Raw genomic sequence first — 16,635 nt, 5'->3', positions numbered from 1 at the left:
CTTTTGCCAGGGGACGCTGCGTTTCATGCCCGCGGGTCCCGTTAGACAGGATGAGAGTCCTCCAAGTAGGCTATCAGCTCAGCAGAAGGTGTTGGTGCGCTCCATTTGCTCCGGAGTTGCTATTTGGTTAGTATGATTAGAACATATGTTGATTGGCATGGCGGGGCTCTGTCCCGACCTTTATAATGTTTATTTACTCTTAGAGGCTTGTAGACAGGTTTCATGTATATGAAAGATTGTATGGCCTTGTCGGCCTATGTTTAGTGTAAGAGTGCTCATTTTGGCCTTGTAGACCCGTATGTCTTAAGTATAAGTTGGTATTTCACGTTGTATTTTACTTATCTCACGGCAACCTCTCCGGCTCGGTTATCTATGATAGTATGATACGAAAAGATACGTTATGTTGGTACTCGACTGAGTAAGGCATCGGGTGCCCGTCGCGGCCCATCGATTTGGGTCGTGACAAAAGTAGTACTTGCGCTACAACACATGTGCTAACATAATAATGACAAATAATTAATAGGAAATAACACGCGTAGCGAAACTGACAAATGCCCTACTTAAAAAAAATACATTTGTCATGAAAGAAAAATTAAAAGGTTTTACCTTAATTAGTTGCGTGTGTGTTGACAAAGTCCTTTGCCATTTGTATGCAGTTCGAAAAGGGCAGTTAGGTCACTTCACCGCTTAAATTGTAAATCCGGCCAAGTTCATTCTAATTTAGAATATTATAGGATGACAATATTATCTTCGCTTGTCCATACAGATTTATATTGCCTTTTTTATTTTCAGTTGTACAATTTGAAATTCAATCACTAATGCATAATACAAACGCACTAAAATTATAATCTTAGTGATTGTTGGACGTCTAAATACCGCAAATTGAAAAAATAGAGTTAATTATGTAATTAGATTATAATTATATAGGACAAGCGAGTTAAGAATTGCATAATAAAAGAAATATTTTATTGCCCTTTTCATTTCACAAATCAAATAGAACGAGAGATCAAACTTGTTTCATAAACGGAAACACATTTCATACAACTTGGATTTACCGGAGATTGAAAAAAGAATCCATACTTCCATAATATAAGACACATCGAAAGCCTTGAATTAACCTAAATATTCACTTCATATCATTTATCAACAAAAGATATGACATAATTTAAATTAAAACTATACCAATTGAACACATTATACCAGGATAATCTAATAAGTGATACTCGCACACCTCTAGTCTCAGAGTTATTGATGGAAAAAAATGGAGAAAGATTTTTTAGCTCCTTAATGTATGATTTTATTGTAAAGCTTAAATAAAACTTAAGTCGTAAGTTTTAAATCGTCTACGAAGAAACCTGCTAACAACGTACACAAGTTAAAATTATACTAATTACACATATATTTTATTATTTATGAAGATTAGCCATAATAAGACATGTACAAGTAGTTCAAATACATAATTTAAACCTTTTTTCTGAAAATGAAACTAGAACCAAATTCATACCATTAGCTGAGAAAAAAACAAAAACAAAAATAAAGTACATAGGTTATGCCGGGTGCTATAGGGTTGAGTCTAGCGAGCAGCACGAACCAGAGGTTACTCTACTCCGAAATTAACATCATTTTTTCTCTTTTGGCGCCCTTTCCTCGAACCCCTCCGCTAAAAAGTCTGTCTGTCAAGATTCCTCCCCACTGTTCTCGCTTCCGATTCCCCACAAATACGAACCCCATTCCCCTCTTCTCCCTTTTCAATTTCAAAAGTTTTATGTAGTCAACTCATTACACTGTTTTCACAAATCACTTGTATTTCTCTCTATTTTCAATGGCTTCTGAGGAACAGCTGTCTGCAATTAAAGTAAGCATAAAATTTGAGTTATCGTTGATGTTTTGGTTATTATTTTTTTCTATTCACTTTGTGGGTCCTGTAAGTTAAGTGCAATATTATGTGTTTTTTGTGTGTTTTAGGGTGCTAAAGTGCTAATGGTCGGTGCTGGTGGTATTGGTTGTGAACTGCTTAAAACCCTTGCTCTTTCTGGGTTTGAAGACATTCATATTGTAAGTAAGATTTAGTCTATCTTGGGTTTGCCTTTTTGTATTTACTGTTATTAAGTAGTTTATGATTAGCTTTTGGGTCTAAAAATATTAGGGCTTTTTTGCTAGGGTTTGGTGAATACGTTTTGTTGCCTTGTAATTATTAGGATTTTAACACTAGGTGATTCTTTCCTTTCCTCTTCTTAAGCGTTGGTGGGCAGAGTTACTTGGTACCTTGTGCTAGTGGGAGGTAGTAGGTCACAAGTGGAATAGCCAAACTGGCCTGGACACCACCTTCATTAAAAAATATTAAGATTTTGCCAGTTATTCAATGGTGAATTGTGCATAAAAAGTTGATACGAGGAGAAAGTGTTGTGCTCTCTCTACATGGGTGAACTTAGTTTACAACTTTGGTTTCCGACCTTATATATATTTATGAAAAATCCGTTAGAATTGGTATTTATTAAGAGAACCAGAGCCACTCCTCAAGAGACTGCTTCAAGAGAAGTTGCAGCATTTGGCATTTTGCTCCTCGAGCTAGTTAGAACTTCGAATCCACTGGGATCCTCCCCGTGGTTCTCTATAGCATATTTTATTGGTTATAGTTGTCATGGTTCGAGAGGATGAAGAGATATGCTTTTGAAAGCTTAGTGTCGTCAAAGGCGCGCTTAAAGTACGCTTAAGCTCTGAAGCAAGGCTCAATACATGTTGAACGTTTCGGCCTCGCTTAGCGGACGCTTTAGTGTCGTCATCAAGGCTCTAAGGCATACTTTTCCTTGCCCATGAGCATAATCCTGAAAAGGCGACACTAAACAATTGATGTTTCACTTTATCGTTTTTCAATTTGTTTGTTCATATATTTGTTATTCATGCTTATAGATATTAGCATGAATATCGGAAACACCCTCCACTTCCAACCAAAAGGTTGTGAGTTCGAGTCACCCCAAGAGTAAGGTAGGGAGTTCTTGAAGGGAGAGAGCCGGAGGTCTATCGGAAACAACCTCTCTACCCCAGGGTAGGGGTAAGGTCTGCGTACACACTACCCTCCCCAGACCCCATTAGTGGGATTATACTGAGTTGTTGTTGTTGTTGTTGTTGTTGCTTATAGATATTAGCCTTGAACTACATGTACATTTTTGTTTTTTTCCCTCCAATTGCGCTTATTCATTAAAGCCCACACTTTATTTGCGTGTTACACGTAAAGCCCCAATGGACCTTAGAGCTTTTTGCCTTTGATGACACACTTTCCGGTTTAGCTTTTGTCCAGATAAGCAATTCCGTCGCTACTGTAAATAGGGGCGTGCTTTGTTTTTTAGGGGTGAACTCCATCGATCATCTTTATTTGTTCCATTTGCTCTCAGCCTATTCGTATGTACATTTGGAGTCTGCAAAAGGGTGAGGGGGCTTCTGAACTCTGGGTGTGTGGGTGTGGGTGGGCTGCGTCATGTTGTTTGGGTAATTTAGAAGAAAATCTATGAGTGAATTAATATATATATATATATATATATATATATAACACAGTTTTCCCATTTATTTGTGTGATTCCTTTGTCTGCCCTGTGCTTCCATTTAGTTTATATATATATATATTAAAACACTGTTTTCCCATTTATTTGTGTGATTCCTTTGTCTGCCCTGTGCTTCCATTTAGTTTCTAACCTGGTTTCATGTTTCATTTTGTCTATTTCCAGATTGACATGGATACAATCGAAGTCAGTAACTTAAATAGACAATTCTTGTTTCGACAGAAACATGTTGGACAATCTAAGGCTAAAGTAAGGAAATCACATCAATTTCTTTTTTCTGGATTCCATTTTCAGACAGATTTTGGTTCCTAAGTAATGTACTCAAAATTTTCTCCAGGTTGCTAGAGAGGCTGTCCTAAAATTTAGGCCTCATATTAGAATTACACCATACCATGCAAATGTCAAAGATCCAGACTTCAATGTGGATTTTTTCAAGCAATTCAATGTTGTGCTTAATGGCCTTGACAATCTAGATGCTAGGCGACATGTGAACCGCCTTTGTTTGGCATCTGGTGTCCCATTAGTTGAAAGTGGGACTACAGGCTTCCTCGGCCAGGTAAAATCTACTCTTTTTTTCCGGTTTCTATTTGATGGGGATCAGGGCAACTAAATTTCATTTTAACTTCTGTCTCTGTCTTATATTTGCTAGTCTGTACATTTTAGATTTCTTAGCAACATTCAACTTGGATGCAACCAGTCTAAAATATTATAATGGAAGTTACGTAATTAAAAAAAAACATAAAGGGAATAGTCTATTATATTGTCTTGCATGTGGTATTCTCGAGGCGAAAAGTGTTGTGGTTGTTTAGCTACCAATTGAAAACAGCTACTCGCTATTTTATACTTCTATTTCCCTCTTCAAGTGAAAGAAGCTATTATAATTCTACTATTTTACTTGATTAAAAAAAAAATTCCAAAATTTTGATGTCAAATGTACCATGTGAGAGTTATGAAGCAGATTGCTAAATTTGAAGGGAAAAAAAATTCAGTTCATAGTAAGATATTAAGAAAAGGTTCTTAACTATTTTACTGAAATTTATGGAGTATACATGTTGATCATCGTTACAGGTGTTATATCCAGTAACTTTTTATTCTGTTCTTCCAAGACTTGCTTGGAAAATGGAAATAATTGTTAGTTGGGTGGAGTTGGCCAAATTGGATCAGATTATATCTTTTTCAAAAGAATTCCTGCAACTCATTATCATCATCTTTATTGCATGTGGTCAATTTCTTATTTACCTCATTCTTTTGAAGGATGGAGCAATAATGATGTTTTTTCTGCTTTTCTCTGGAGTTGTTTGATTCAGACTTTCTAGCCAAAAGTTCAATCTGTTTTTTACACCCTCTAAGTCATAGAGGAACTACATAATCCTGTAGCTTTCTATGTGTTGTTGAAGGTCTGAGGTTCCTATGTGGCTGCTCTTGTTTTTGGTTCTGATCCCAAAGTGTATTACCATGTGGTCTGCTCTGTCTATTTATCAACTGACTGAATTTCCTAATCAATGGTGCTTTCATGGAGTCTCAACTCCAATTCATGCCTTGAAGGCTAGATGTTTATTGAACCTTTTTGCTTGGTGTCACCATTGTAATGTAATATTGCTCCTTTTGTTTTTGGATTTTGTAAGCTCCTTGAGTTTTAGATAGGAGTTGAAGAGCAACGTACAGGAACTATTTGTTTTTATAACACAATTGCATCTTCTGGATGCTTGTCGAATGAAAATCGACTTTTACCTGATAAAAAGAAAAGACTGAATTTACTTTGACTCTTACTAGTTCTGAAATTCTACTGGTCTACTCATTTGTTGTTGGCAGGTCACCGTGCATGTGAAGGGTAAAACAGAATGTTATGAATGTCAGTCTAAACCAGCTCCAAAAACTTACCCTGTCTGTACAATCACAAGCACTCCATCAAAGGTACTGATGAGTGCTTAATCCTTTTCTTAATATAAATTTGAGCTGAGCCATGTAAATCTGTATATCTGTATTTAGTTCAATGTCATTCCGGTACTGATACATGATGAAAGAGCTATTGTGTCAGCATATTTCACATATTACAGTGAGATTATTGTTAGGTGCTTCTGTTTCTTGCCACTAATGTGGCACTTGGTCACTATCAGCTACTTTTCTGAGATATTAGAGGCTTATATGGGTAATTCATCACAATAATACTTGCAATGACTTGCCTTAAACATTTTGCTTTGACATTGTTTTCTGATTCCAGTTTGTTCACTGCATCGTATGGGCAAAAGACCTACTATTTACAAAGCTTTTTGGAGACAAGAATCAAGAAAATGACCTTAATGTTCGTTCTACTGATGCTTCAAGCTCGTCAGAACATGCGGAAGATGTTTTCGAGCGTAGAGTTGATGAAGATATTGAGCAGTATGGGAGGAGAATATATGATCATGTTTTTGGTTACAACATCGAAGTAGCATTACGTAATGAAGAGACGTGGAAGAACCGTAACAGGCCTAGGCCTCTATACACCAAAGATGTATTGCCACCACAACCAGTTGAACAGAATGGAAACAATGATAGAGCTTCAAAAACTTGTGACCCCTCTTTAGTGTCTGCAATGGCATATCTGGGCCTTAAAAATCCGCAGGATTTGTGGAGCCTAAGGGAAAATTCTGAAGTATTTCTCGAGGCATTAAAGCTCTTTTTCTTGAAAAGAGAGAAGGTTTTGATACCATCCCTACCTTCTGATTCTGTTCTCTTGTACATAGTTTAGATTTCTATTTCATTTAATCTATGCTCTAATTATTTGTCTTTACCACTGTCGCAGGAAATTGGCCAGTTGGGTTTTGATAAGGATGACCAGTTGGCTGTAGAGTTTGTGACTTCTGCTGCAAATATTCGTGCCGCTTCTTTTGGGATTCCATTACATAGCCTTTTTGAAGCTAAAGGTATTGCTGGCAATATTGTGCATGCCGTTGCAACAACAAATGCCATCATTGCAGGGTTGATTGTGCTTGAAGCAATGAAGGTGTTGCAAAATGATGTAAAAAGCTACAGGTAGGGCTAATTCCACTATTTACTGCGCTTTTCTTCACTTTGAAGCAGATAATTATTATTTTGGAGATCAACTAGAATGACCAAGATATCAGATACTCCTGCCAGCTGTGACTGATCTCTACAGGCTTCTTTTAAGCGATTTCCACATGCTTCCAGTCTCCTCTTTCCCACTTCCCACTGCAATTTTTTTTTGAAAATGAATTTTGGTCAAAATTGTTGAAGTGCAGATTTCATCATCTGATAAGGATCATGAAAAACAACTGTAATCAACTAACGATTAATCATTTGGGGCAGCAACAAATTCAGTGGTTATTATAAGTAGTAATTACGATTATTGAAGAGAGTGACCACCTCATCTAAAAGTTTAAACTGCTAAAAGGGAATATTTTATTATCTAATTTAGGTCTGCAGCGTGTCTGCTCATGCGAGGGCCCGATGTTTCTGCTCGACTTTGGAAATATTTTTGTTGATGGGTGGAGAGACTTGAACTTAGGACTTCTGCCTGTTCTTACCACGTGAAAGTGTGTGGCCTAATTTAAAAGTTTTAAGCTGTTAAAAGAGGATCATTGTAAAAGTATCTTTGAAGGTCTGAAACCATAATTTTTACTACGTCAAAAATCATTGCTAAATTTAATTCTAATCAACAAATTTATTATTCTTATCGGAATTCTATGTTTTGGTCTCTTTGACGCAGAATTGATAGAAAAGTAAACAAATAAGGTAACTGATCTACGGAATAGTTGTGGAGTTTTCTTTCTAAATTTAAAATGATTAAAGGGGTTTTCGAGAACACTATGCATAAAGTACTAGAAATTATCAATTTAAGTGCATGAATGCAATTTGTTGGGTGAAATGTTATTGATTATCACCAGTGCCAGTGTAGGGATGATTGTGGATGAGAGAATCTCTAGTTTTAGAAAACCCCTAATTTGAATTATTGAAGACAAATTATATAGTATTGGAATGTGTTAGCCAAATAGTGCAAAGTGGATATAGAGGATTCATATAGTGGAACCCTACTAATTAGGGATTGAGGATTAGTTAAGTGATTGCATACTGATTATTCACTATAGAAAATAAAGAGTATTTTAGCAGCTTTTAGCAAATAGTAGAAAATCAAAATAAGGCATCCTACCTCTTAAAGTATCGTGCAATGCATGTCATCCTGTTGTTCCGTGTAAAAAGTAAAAAGTAAAAAGAATAAGAAAGTTGCCAGGGCCTTGTAAAATCCAAGATGGAAAACAATCAAAAGACTTAAGGAAAAAATTTCAGGACGCTTTAATCTACCCTTTCTTTTATTTTTTGTTATTAGCTAACAATATAAGGACAAACTCCTATTTGACCAAATCTATCAAGAACTCGGTGACGAGAACTTATGCTGTGTAGAAGTATGACGAAAGGAACAATGACCATGTCTTTTTGTTAGGTACTGTTTATAATATCATGTGCACTCCCTTGCAGGATGACTTATTGCCTTGAGCATTCCTCAAGAAAGATGCTTCTCATGCCAGTGGAGCCCTTTGAGCCAAACAAGTCTTGTTATGTTTGTTCTGAGGTATGATCTACTGTAAAGTATAGTAGATTGTCTTTCCGCCTGTCCTACTTTACGAAATTTTGTTTCAGCTACTAATTTCTCATTTGATACAAATAAATGAGCAGACACCTTTAACACTTGAGATCAATACTCATCGTTCGAAGTTGAGGGATTTTGTTGAGAAGGTTGTTAAGGCAAAACTTGGCATGAGCCTCCCATTGATCATGCATGGGGTGGCACTTCTTTATGAGGTGGGTGATGATCTTGAGGAAGATGAGGTTGCCAATTATGCAGCAAACCTTGACAAGGTATGATATTGTCATGTCTGTGTATGTATATGAAGAAGCTCTATAGTTATCGGCTGATAAGTTACTTGTCTCGGTGATTATAACACCCGTAGGTGCTGTCTGAGCTTCCCTCTCCGGTTACTGGTGGCACAATTCTCACAGTTGAGGATCTTCAGCAAGAGCTGAAATGTAACATCAATATTAAGCACAGGTCCTCCTTGTTCTCACTATCGTCGGAGTTACCTTTACATGGAATTTTACTTTTACGTAATGTTATTAGGTATTAGCAATAGAGAGTTAGCTGATGATATTTCAGAAGTTAAGCTGTTGGTGGAACTTGACATGATAGTTCATTCAAGTTTAATGATTCTTCATTCTCTTTCCTTTTGATTCATTCATATCTTACATCGCAACCTTAATTGCATGCTCCCGTGAATCCGTTTTAGTGCTTATTCATTGTACCGCTTGACTTGTAATTTTCTAATTCTGCCGGATTAAGATTATGGTTTGGATTGATGCATAGAAAGAAAGAAATAAGAAGAGCAAGTTGGTGTTAAATGAATCATGCTTATTAAACCTGGCCTGGACTAGCCTTTGGAATATGATACAGTTAATAGGCGAACTCGATGCAGAGTCTTTATTCGATCTTTTGTTTAATTGTTGAAGAGCTGCTCTTGGCTTGTGGGGGACTGATTACTTTTTGGTCCAAGTGCGTAGCAAGAGAACTTTCAAAATCTCAGAGTGTTCTCCTGAAAATTTTCTAATCTTATAGCTGTAATGTGTGTTTGTCTAATACTTTTGTTCTCTCGCTATAGCTCGGAGTCAAGGTAACAGCTCCCTTCTCACAAATTAACCACCTCACTTCCTTTTTGAGTTGTTTCAGTATGTACCTAAAACTGTCTTTGCACTTTTATGTTCTGGGGCCCACTTTTGTATTAACAAAGGTTCTTCGAAGGATATGATTGGCCCAAATTTTCAAATAGGACGTTGATACTGTAAGTCTCTTTTTGTAGACTTCCTTGTAAATGGGCATCACCAATATTTTGTTAACGAATCCTCTTATCTAATTGAATAAAATTAAGGCAGTATGTTTAATTGTCCAATTAAACTAAGAATTAAAATGGGAAAGAAGTTAGATGTTCTATTGAGATACTCTCAAATGACCTCTTCAGGATCCCCAGGGTCAGGTTGACCATTCTGTAATGGACCTTGGACACTTAAAATTCATTTTCTTAAAATGAAATACGTGCACGTGCCACTAACCACTGGATTATGATCGACTCCTCCACTATGAGCTTCACATATTAGAAAGGAAGCTGGAATCTCCATCTTGTCTTGATTAAGTTTTGATTGATATGTTTGTAGCTGATTTAAAGAGTTGTTTGTGTTCTTGGTTTTCCCTGTCTAGAGATTTCCCGTTATTGCCATGAAGAATATAACTCTTCCTGACATAAGGAAATGAAAATCCAGGCAATCAGAATCTATCGGCAATGACTTCTTCAATTAGATATTCTCATGCTGCATAATGGGGTAGTCTCTGCTGGGCTTGGTTCGAGACATTATATGTACACATAGACTAGATGTTTCTTCACCAACTTGTGCTATGGCTATTGTTCCAAGTTGTGTGGTTGTCTGTTGCTTTGATGTAATTGTTATATTTTCTTCTTTGATGTTTTCCCCCTTTCTTTTGCTTTTGAAGCTCACCCAATCCATAGTATGGGACTTGAAGCATTAAATTTTTTTGTGTGCCTGGTGGTTTGATCCATTTCCTTTTTTGTATTCCTTTTGGAGGACTTGTCTTAGTGTATTTGGGAGTACATTGCTAATTTGAGGGCATTCTGTATATAAGTACTTGCTTATGCTGTTGATTTTGTCCATTTACCTCAATCCTGAAGATTATTTACTTTTTCTTTTCTTCTTGCTCCGCAGCCTCAAACTAATTTGAACTGTTATATGATTTTATATTTGCAGAGAAGAGTTTGATGAGGAGAAAGAACCTGATGAAATGGTTCTTTCAGGATGGACACCAGCTCTTGCAACAGAAAAGAAAACCAAAACATCTGACAATGGCCCCAGCTCATCCAATGCATCTCAGACAGTTCAGCTGGAGCCGGAGGATGATGATGAGTTAGAAATTATTCTCAAAGACCCTGAAATTCTTTCTGCTGGGAATAAAAGAAAGTTGTCTGACATTTCAGTTACTGCCGATTCAGAGGTATCCCGTGTCACTGGTGAAATGCAAACTAAAAGCCATGCAGAAGCGGATGATACTCACACTGATACTGCCATGCTTGATGGAAATTCAGACATCAGCAAGAAAAAGAGGGTGCAACAATAATTTCCATGATCTTAATTCTAGCTGTGCTTCTAACTTTGTACGATATAGGGAAACAGTGATTCTTTTTGCCACATCCTAACTTATGAGTTGTTGATCTTTAGGTGCAAACTTCATGAAGTTTTGATACTGGCATGATACCCCCAGTTACTCCATTTCTAATGTTGTCATTTGGAGCAGTCTTGATTCTGACTTAACAGATATGACCGTCTAAGAATGTAATTCTCACTATTTTACCAGGCACTTTCAAATCGGGTCATTTACTAGTGTGTCTCCTGTGTTTAGTTATTATCACGACTGTAATTCCTTTTTTCTTTTTGGTTCATGTATCCATCGGCTAGTACATACCATTTTTAAATCGTTGTAAAAGGGTAGGATAGGAAACCCCATTTAATGGCCTCAAGGCAGATACAAATCATCAAAAGCTTGACATGGATTAATTGCAAATTTTGTTCATATTGTATGCACTCTGCAACATACCTTAAGCACAGAAGGTACTGGTTTGACCTTGAATAGCAAACTGAAAATGGTATGAGAATTTTTCAAGCTACGGAAAAAATTGTATTTGAAATGATGATCTAGCAAAATGTGACTCAAATTGCTCAAGAACCAGTCAGCGTATATAGTTACATTCAATGAGCATTAACCCCATCTAGACTGAAAAAAAACACAACAGTAAGGGTGTAAGAGAAACTATGAAGTAAATAATACTATACAATAGTACATTATTATTCAGTTCACAAACTTTTTTCCATCTACACATCCAGCATTTCATGTTCGGAATGCAAAACAATCAAAAACATGTCCGCCAGCTATTGTGACTCATTCAGAGAAGTCGCAGTAAAAGAGCTGGCTCCAACTATATATACATATATATATTTCAGCTGAGATACACCAATTGAGATTTTTCTATTATAATCTCTGTCAAAGTGATTGTGGCATTCATCGCCCGTTAAGTTCAGCAAATTGAGCAAACATTGCAGTTCCTGAATGATCGTCAACTGTTTGAAGTTCAGCAGAATTTCTTGTCTGCTCGGGTGAAGAAATTGGTCGGTTATCAGGAGTGGAAGGTGCAGAGGCCGGGGCAGGAGTAGGGGCAACTATAGCAGGAGAGGCCGGAGAAGCAGATGTTTTATTTTCTTCCTCAGTTTTTCCTTGTAATGAGGCTTCTTGCAGCTGCAAAGCATATTCCAAGTTCCACAGCACATCACCCATACTTGGCCTATCAGCACCACATTCTGCCAAACACTTCTCTGCTGCTTCAGCAAATTTCTTCATTGACTCTGGATTAATTTGTCCCACAAGATTGGGATCAACTATCTTGTCCAACAATCCTTTTCTCTTCCATTGCAATGCCCATTCTGCCAAGTTCACTTGCTCTCTTGGAAGTGCTGGATTAATTGCAGGACGAGCGCATAAGGCTTCTAGAAGTACTACCCCGAATGAGTACACATCTGACTTGTCTGTTAGTTGCTGCTTGCGGAAGTACTCAGGATCAAGGTACCCGAAACTTCCCTTCACAGCTGTGCTTACATGACTTTCCGTGGAAAGGCAATCCTTTGATAGCCCAAAATCAGCCATCTTTGCGACTAAGTTCTCATCGAGAAGAATGTTGGTGGTTTTGACATCTCTGTGAATTATCGCTGTAGATGCACCCGTGTGGAGGTAATGAAGCCCACGAGCGGAGCCAATGCAAATTTCTAGCCTTTGCTTCCAGGACAAAGGTGGTAAGTTCTTTCCATATAAATGATCTCTGAATGGACCATTTTGCATGAACTCATAAACCAATATCATCTCCGTGTTTTCATCACAATAACCAATTAACGACACCAGATGGCGATGTCTGAGCTTGGACAACATCTGAATCTCGGTCTGAAACTCATTGATGCCTTGTTCGGATTGTGGATTGCCTCTCTTAACAGCAACTTTGGTACCATCGTCAATTTCTCCATAATACACATTTCCAAAGCCACCAACGCCAATTATAGCATTCGAATCCCAATTATTGGTGGCGTCTGACAATTCAGCAAAAGAGAAATACCGGCCTAATCCCATTGTTGAAGAGAAAAATTGGCTCTTGCGCGACAATGAAGCCTTGCTTGCCATAAAACTTGTATCTCCAGCGTGGAGCGGAAGCAACCAAGAGGAGAAACTATTCCTCTTTTGCCAATCTTGAGGCCTTTTTTGCCACTTGAAAACAATAGCACCTAATCCTACAAAGGCTCCAAACATCATTGCAAAACCAACATAAGCCACTGTTTTGCTTGGCCCACTACTCTTCTTACCATTAACACCATATTCTCCATCAAAACTACCCAAAGAATTATTCATCCTAAAAACCTCAAGACCATTCAAGATCGCGTTCCTGAATCCTTGGACATCATTTACTGGAGAAACCTTTACACTGAGCGGATTGGATGATGAAGAGGAATCTACCACAAAATCTTTGTAAAAAGCTGTAGACAAATGATTATTAGTCAAAGATGACAAGTCTAGCCCGGAAATTGCCATCTTATCATTAATGTACACATTGAAATACAGCTCATTGAGCGCTTTGCTAATGATATCGCAGAAATGAAGGCGAATGAGGTATGAATACGCGGTATCAATATCCATCGTCCATGATATGTTGAAATTGGGAATAGTAGTTTCTGAATCTGCCATTTTTACTGCAGTACTGTAAACTGTAGGAGGAGCAATCAAAGGCGAACCTCCCGGTGTAGGATATTGAATAGCAGATGATTGAACAGAAACAACCTGTCCTGTGGCATTATTACGGAACGGTGAATCAGGTAACCAATTTCTCCCTAAAGTATCATTTGTAGCATCAAGAAATGAACCTCCCATATTAAGCCTATAGGTTGTTTCGAAATTACTATTGGAGAGATCAAATTTTTGCGAAACGGGGAAAAGTAGAGGGACAGAGTAGTCAAGTACTTGGCTTGGAACAGTAACAAACTCAATTGCATTGATAAATGCAATGGACCCTTCAGAAGGCTGAAATTTAATAGCGTAACGTTCTGTAGTGACATTTACAAGAAACTCTTTCATAATTGCTTCGTTTTTTTCCATTTGGAAGTCGCGTAGAAGGACTAATTTATCTGTTGAAACAGAGAATTTAGCAGTTTGGAGATTAAATTCGTTATTTTGTAAAGGGAAAAAGTGAAGACGGATCCAATGCAATCCTGGATTTGTCACGTGAAATGTGTACGTAGCTTCACTATTGAAAATCTTCGCGTTGAGGTATATAGGTGAAGGTACATTATTATTGTTGTCTGGTGCAGAAGCCTGAATGTCACGTCCGCTATAGGCTAAATATTTAGCTGTATTTTGATCTGGTTGAAACGCGCGATTTCCTGAAAGAGTAGTAGGGGAAGTGGATCCACAATCAACAAGGTAATTATCTGATGGGGTAAATGCTGGAAAAGATTTTGCAGATGCAGTATCTGATTGTGCTGAAACGGGCATTATACTCGAGGGGCTAAAAATAATGAGGCAAATAAACGCCACGAGGATATTGGCCATGATTGACGACGATAAGAATGAGATAAAATGTGGTGATCCTCTAGGCATTTTTTTCATCTCCAGCCCCTCTTGTGAGGATTTGGGGATGAAATTTGAGAAAAAATTGTCTAATACTATGAATGGAGGGATATGAAAGGGGGAAAAGGGAAAGAGGAAATGGTGGAAATGAAGAATGAGAGATTTGAATTCAGTCTATTTTTGCCAATATTATCGCCATTGTTGTGGGGGTGTGGGAGATTGGTTTTGATTTCGAATTTCTGTTGGCGTTGACGCCCTTAGTTTCTTTAGCTTTACAATGTTTTAGTGGTTGATATGGTTAATCTACCGGTATTTTCTCCCTGCTCTTCGTTAGTGTATAAAGAAGTTACAACTCTCTGTTCCCAAATTCTTATGACCATTTTCAATATCATTGGCTTAAGTTCTCTTTGTTCTTTTATTATTACGAAATAAAGAGAAGAAAAAAAACGGACAAGTTTGCATATCAATGGAACAACAGTTAATATATTTTAAGCAATTAGCAGAACATATTTACAAGGTAATCATCTATATTAACGAAAAGCAAAATACGAAAGAGGTCGTCATTTGTTAATCGCAATTTGCAATCAATGACATAAAAAATGATAGTAATTTAAACTAAGGGTCTTTGGCCAAGCTGCTTTTATAAAAATGTGTGCTTTGTGAGAGTAGTAGATTATGTGTAGTAAAATTATTTGAGAAATATTCTTGTTAGTAATTTTTGATCGAGTAATATTTTCAAAAAATGCTTTTTGTGTTATAAAATAAAGATTGTAAAGTAAAGACAAGTATAGAGAGAAACTGTTATATTATTCAAACTTCAAACTTATGTATATAATGAACTGAAAACTCCTCTATTTATAGAAAAAATGAAGCAGTTGCGATGAAGCAGCTGCAAGGCTTTTCTTTAGCTGCTTGTAAGCTGTCTGCATGAGCTGCTTGCAATCTGCCTGTTTAATAAGAAACTGGTGCAAATCATTTCATTGAGTTGCTTGCAACCTGCCTGCATCAGCTGCTTGTAGATAAACTTCAACAGAGTACTAAATGGATAATCTTCTTCAGGAAGATTATCTATAGCGGAGTAATAAATGGACATCCACAATATAATTATTTTCATAACACTCCCCTTGGATGTTCATTAAAAGGTATTGTGCCTCGTTAAAAACTTACTAGAAAAAACCGAGTGGGAAAAATCCTAGTGAAGGAAAAAGAGTACACATATTTAGTAATACGCATTTCTAGCTGCCTCATTTAAAACCTTATAAGGAAAACCCTGTAGGAAAAATCTTAGTAAGGAAAAAAGAGTACATCGCGTATTTTACTCCCCTTGATGAAAACCTTGTTTCGAATATTTGAGTCTCCGCATTCCAATCTTGTATACCATCTTCTCAAAAGTTGAAGTTGATAAAGATTTAGTGAATAAATCTGCCGGATTATCACTTGAACGGATTTATTGCACATCAATGTCACCATTTTTCTGAATATCGTGTGTGTAGAATAATTTTGATGAAATGTGTTTCGTTCTATCTCCTTTTATAAATCCTCCCTTCAATTGGGCTATGCATGCAGCATTGTCTTCGTATAAAATTGTGGGTCTTTTCTCACATTCCAAACCATATTTTTCTCGAATAAAATGAATTATTGAACTCAACCATACGCATTCCCTACTTGCTTCATGAATAGCTATTATTTCAGTATGATTTGAAGACGTAGCAACAATAGTTTGCTTTGTGAAGCACCATGATATGATAGTACCTCCACATGTAAACACATACTCGGTTTGAGATCTAGCTTTATAGGGATCAGATAAATAACCTGCATCTGCATAACCAACAAAATCTGTACTACCTTTGTTAGAATAAAATAAACCCATTTCAAGAGTTCCCTTTAAATATCGCAATATATGCTTAATCCCGTTCCAATGTCTCTGTGTAGGAGAAGAACTATATCTTGCAAGTAAATTAACAGAAAATGCTATGCCATGCCTTGTAGCATTAGCAAGATATATTAGTGCACCAATTGGACTGAGATAGGGTACTTCGGGACCAAGGAGTACCTCATCCTCTTCTGGAGGTCGGAACAAATCTTTATTCACCTCAAGTGACCGAACAACCATTGGTGTACTCAATGGGTGCGCTTTGTCCATGTAAAAGCATTTTAATACCCTTTCTGTATAGGCAAATTGATGGATAAAGATCCCATCTACTAAATATTTAATTTGCACACCAAGACAAAGTTTTGTCTTTCCAAGATCTTTCATCTCAAATTCTTTCTTAAGATATTCAATTGCCTTTTGAAGCTCTTCTAGAGTTCCAACAAGATTTATGTCATCAACATAAACAACAAGTATAACAAATTTTGAAGCTAT

General features: G+C 37.0%; 2 protein-coding genes across 2 annotated transcripts; one reads left to right on the top strand and one right to left on the bottom strand.

The window, feature by feature from the left end:
- The first annotated feature begins 1,511 nt into the window (after nucleotides 1-1,511).
- Nucleotides 1,512-10,967, top strand: LOC107822439 (SUMO-activating enzyme subunit 2). Its single transcript, XM_016648990.2, has 11 exons — nucleotides 1,512-1,855; nucleotides 1,966-2,055; nucleotides 3,722-3,805; nucleotides 3,894-4,112; nucleotides 5,369-5,470; nucleotides 5,778-6,236; nucleotides 6,342-6,571; nucleotides 8,033-8,126; nucleotides 8,231-8,413; nucleotides 8,506-8,603; nucleotides 10,364-10,967. Exons 1-11 carry the CDS (start codon nucleotides 1,823-1,825, stop codon nucleotides 10,728-10,730), a joined length of 1,959 nt encoding a protein of 652 aa, XP_016504476.1. The 5' UTR covers nucleotides 1,512-1,822; the 3' UTR covers nucleotides 10,731-10,967.
- Nucleotides 10,968-11,411: 444 nt separating this feature from the next.
- On the bottom strand, nucleotides 11,412-14,563 carry LOC107822438 (putative receptor-like protein kinase At2g21480). The gene has a single exon (XM_016648989.2). It carries the CDS (start codon nucleotides 14,307-14,309, stop codon nucleotides 11,670-11,672), a length of 2,640 nt encoding a protein of 879 aa, XP_016504475.2. The 5' UTR covers nucleotides 14,310-14,563; the 3' UTR covers nucleotides 11,412-11,669.
- Between the last annotated feature and the right edge of the window lie 2,072 nt (nucleotides 14,564-16,635).

This window comes from Nicotiana tabacum, chromosome 19, assembly GCF_000715075.1.
Source record: "Nicotiana tabacum cultivar K326 chromosome 19, ASM71507v2, whole genome shotgun sequence".
Classification (NCBI taxonomy): Eukaryota; Viridiplantae; Streptophyta; class Magnoliopsida; order Solanales; family Solanaceae; genus Nicotiana; species Nicotiana tabacum.
This window is presented reverse-complemented; position numbering and strand designations above follow the sequence as displayed.

What these genes read in the sequence shown, in the direction of transcription:
- LOC107822438 (XM_016648989.2), bottom strand. Translation starts at nt 14,309, where the DNA reads ATGAAAAAAATGCCTAGAGGATCACCACATTTTATCTCATTCTTATCG.
- LOC107822439 (XM_016648990.2), top strand. Translation starts at nt 1,823, where the DNA reads ATGGCTTCTGAGGAACAGCTGTCTGCAATTAAA. An exon ending in CTTGTTATGTTTGTTCTGAG is followed by an intron (nt 8,127 to 8,230) that starts GTATGATCTACT and finishes ATAAATGAGCAG; the next exon opens with ACACCTTTAACACTTGAGAT. An exon ending in AACATCAATATTAAGCACAG is followed by an intron (nt 8,604 to 10,363) that starts GTCCTCCTTGTT and finishes TTATATTTGCAG; the next exon opens with AGAAGAGTTTGATGAGGAGA.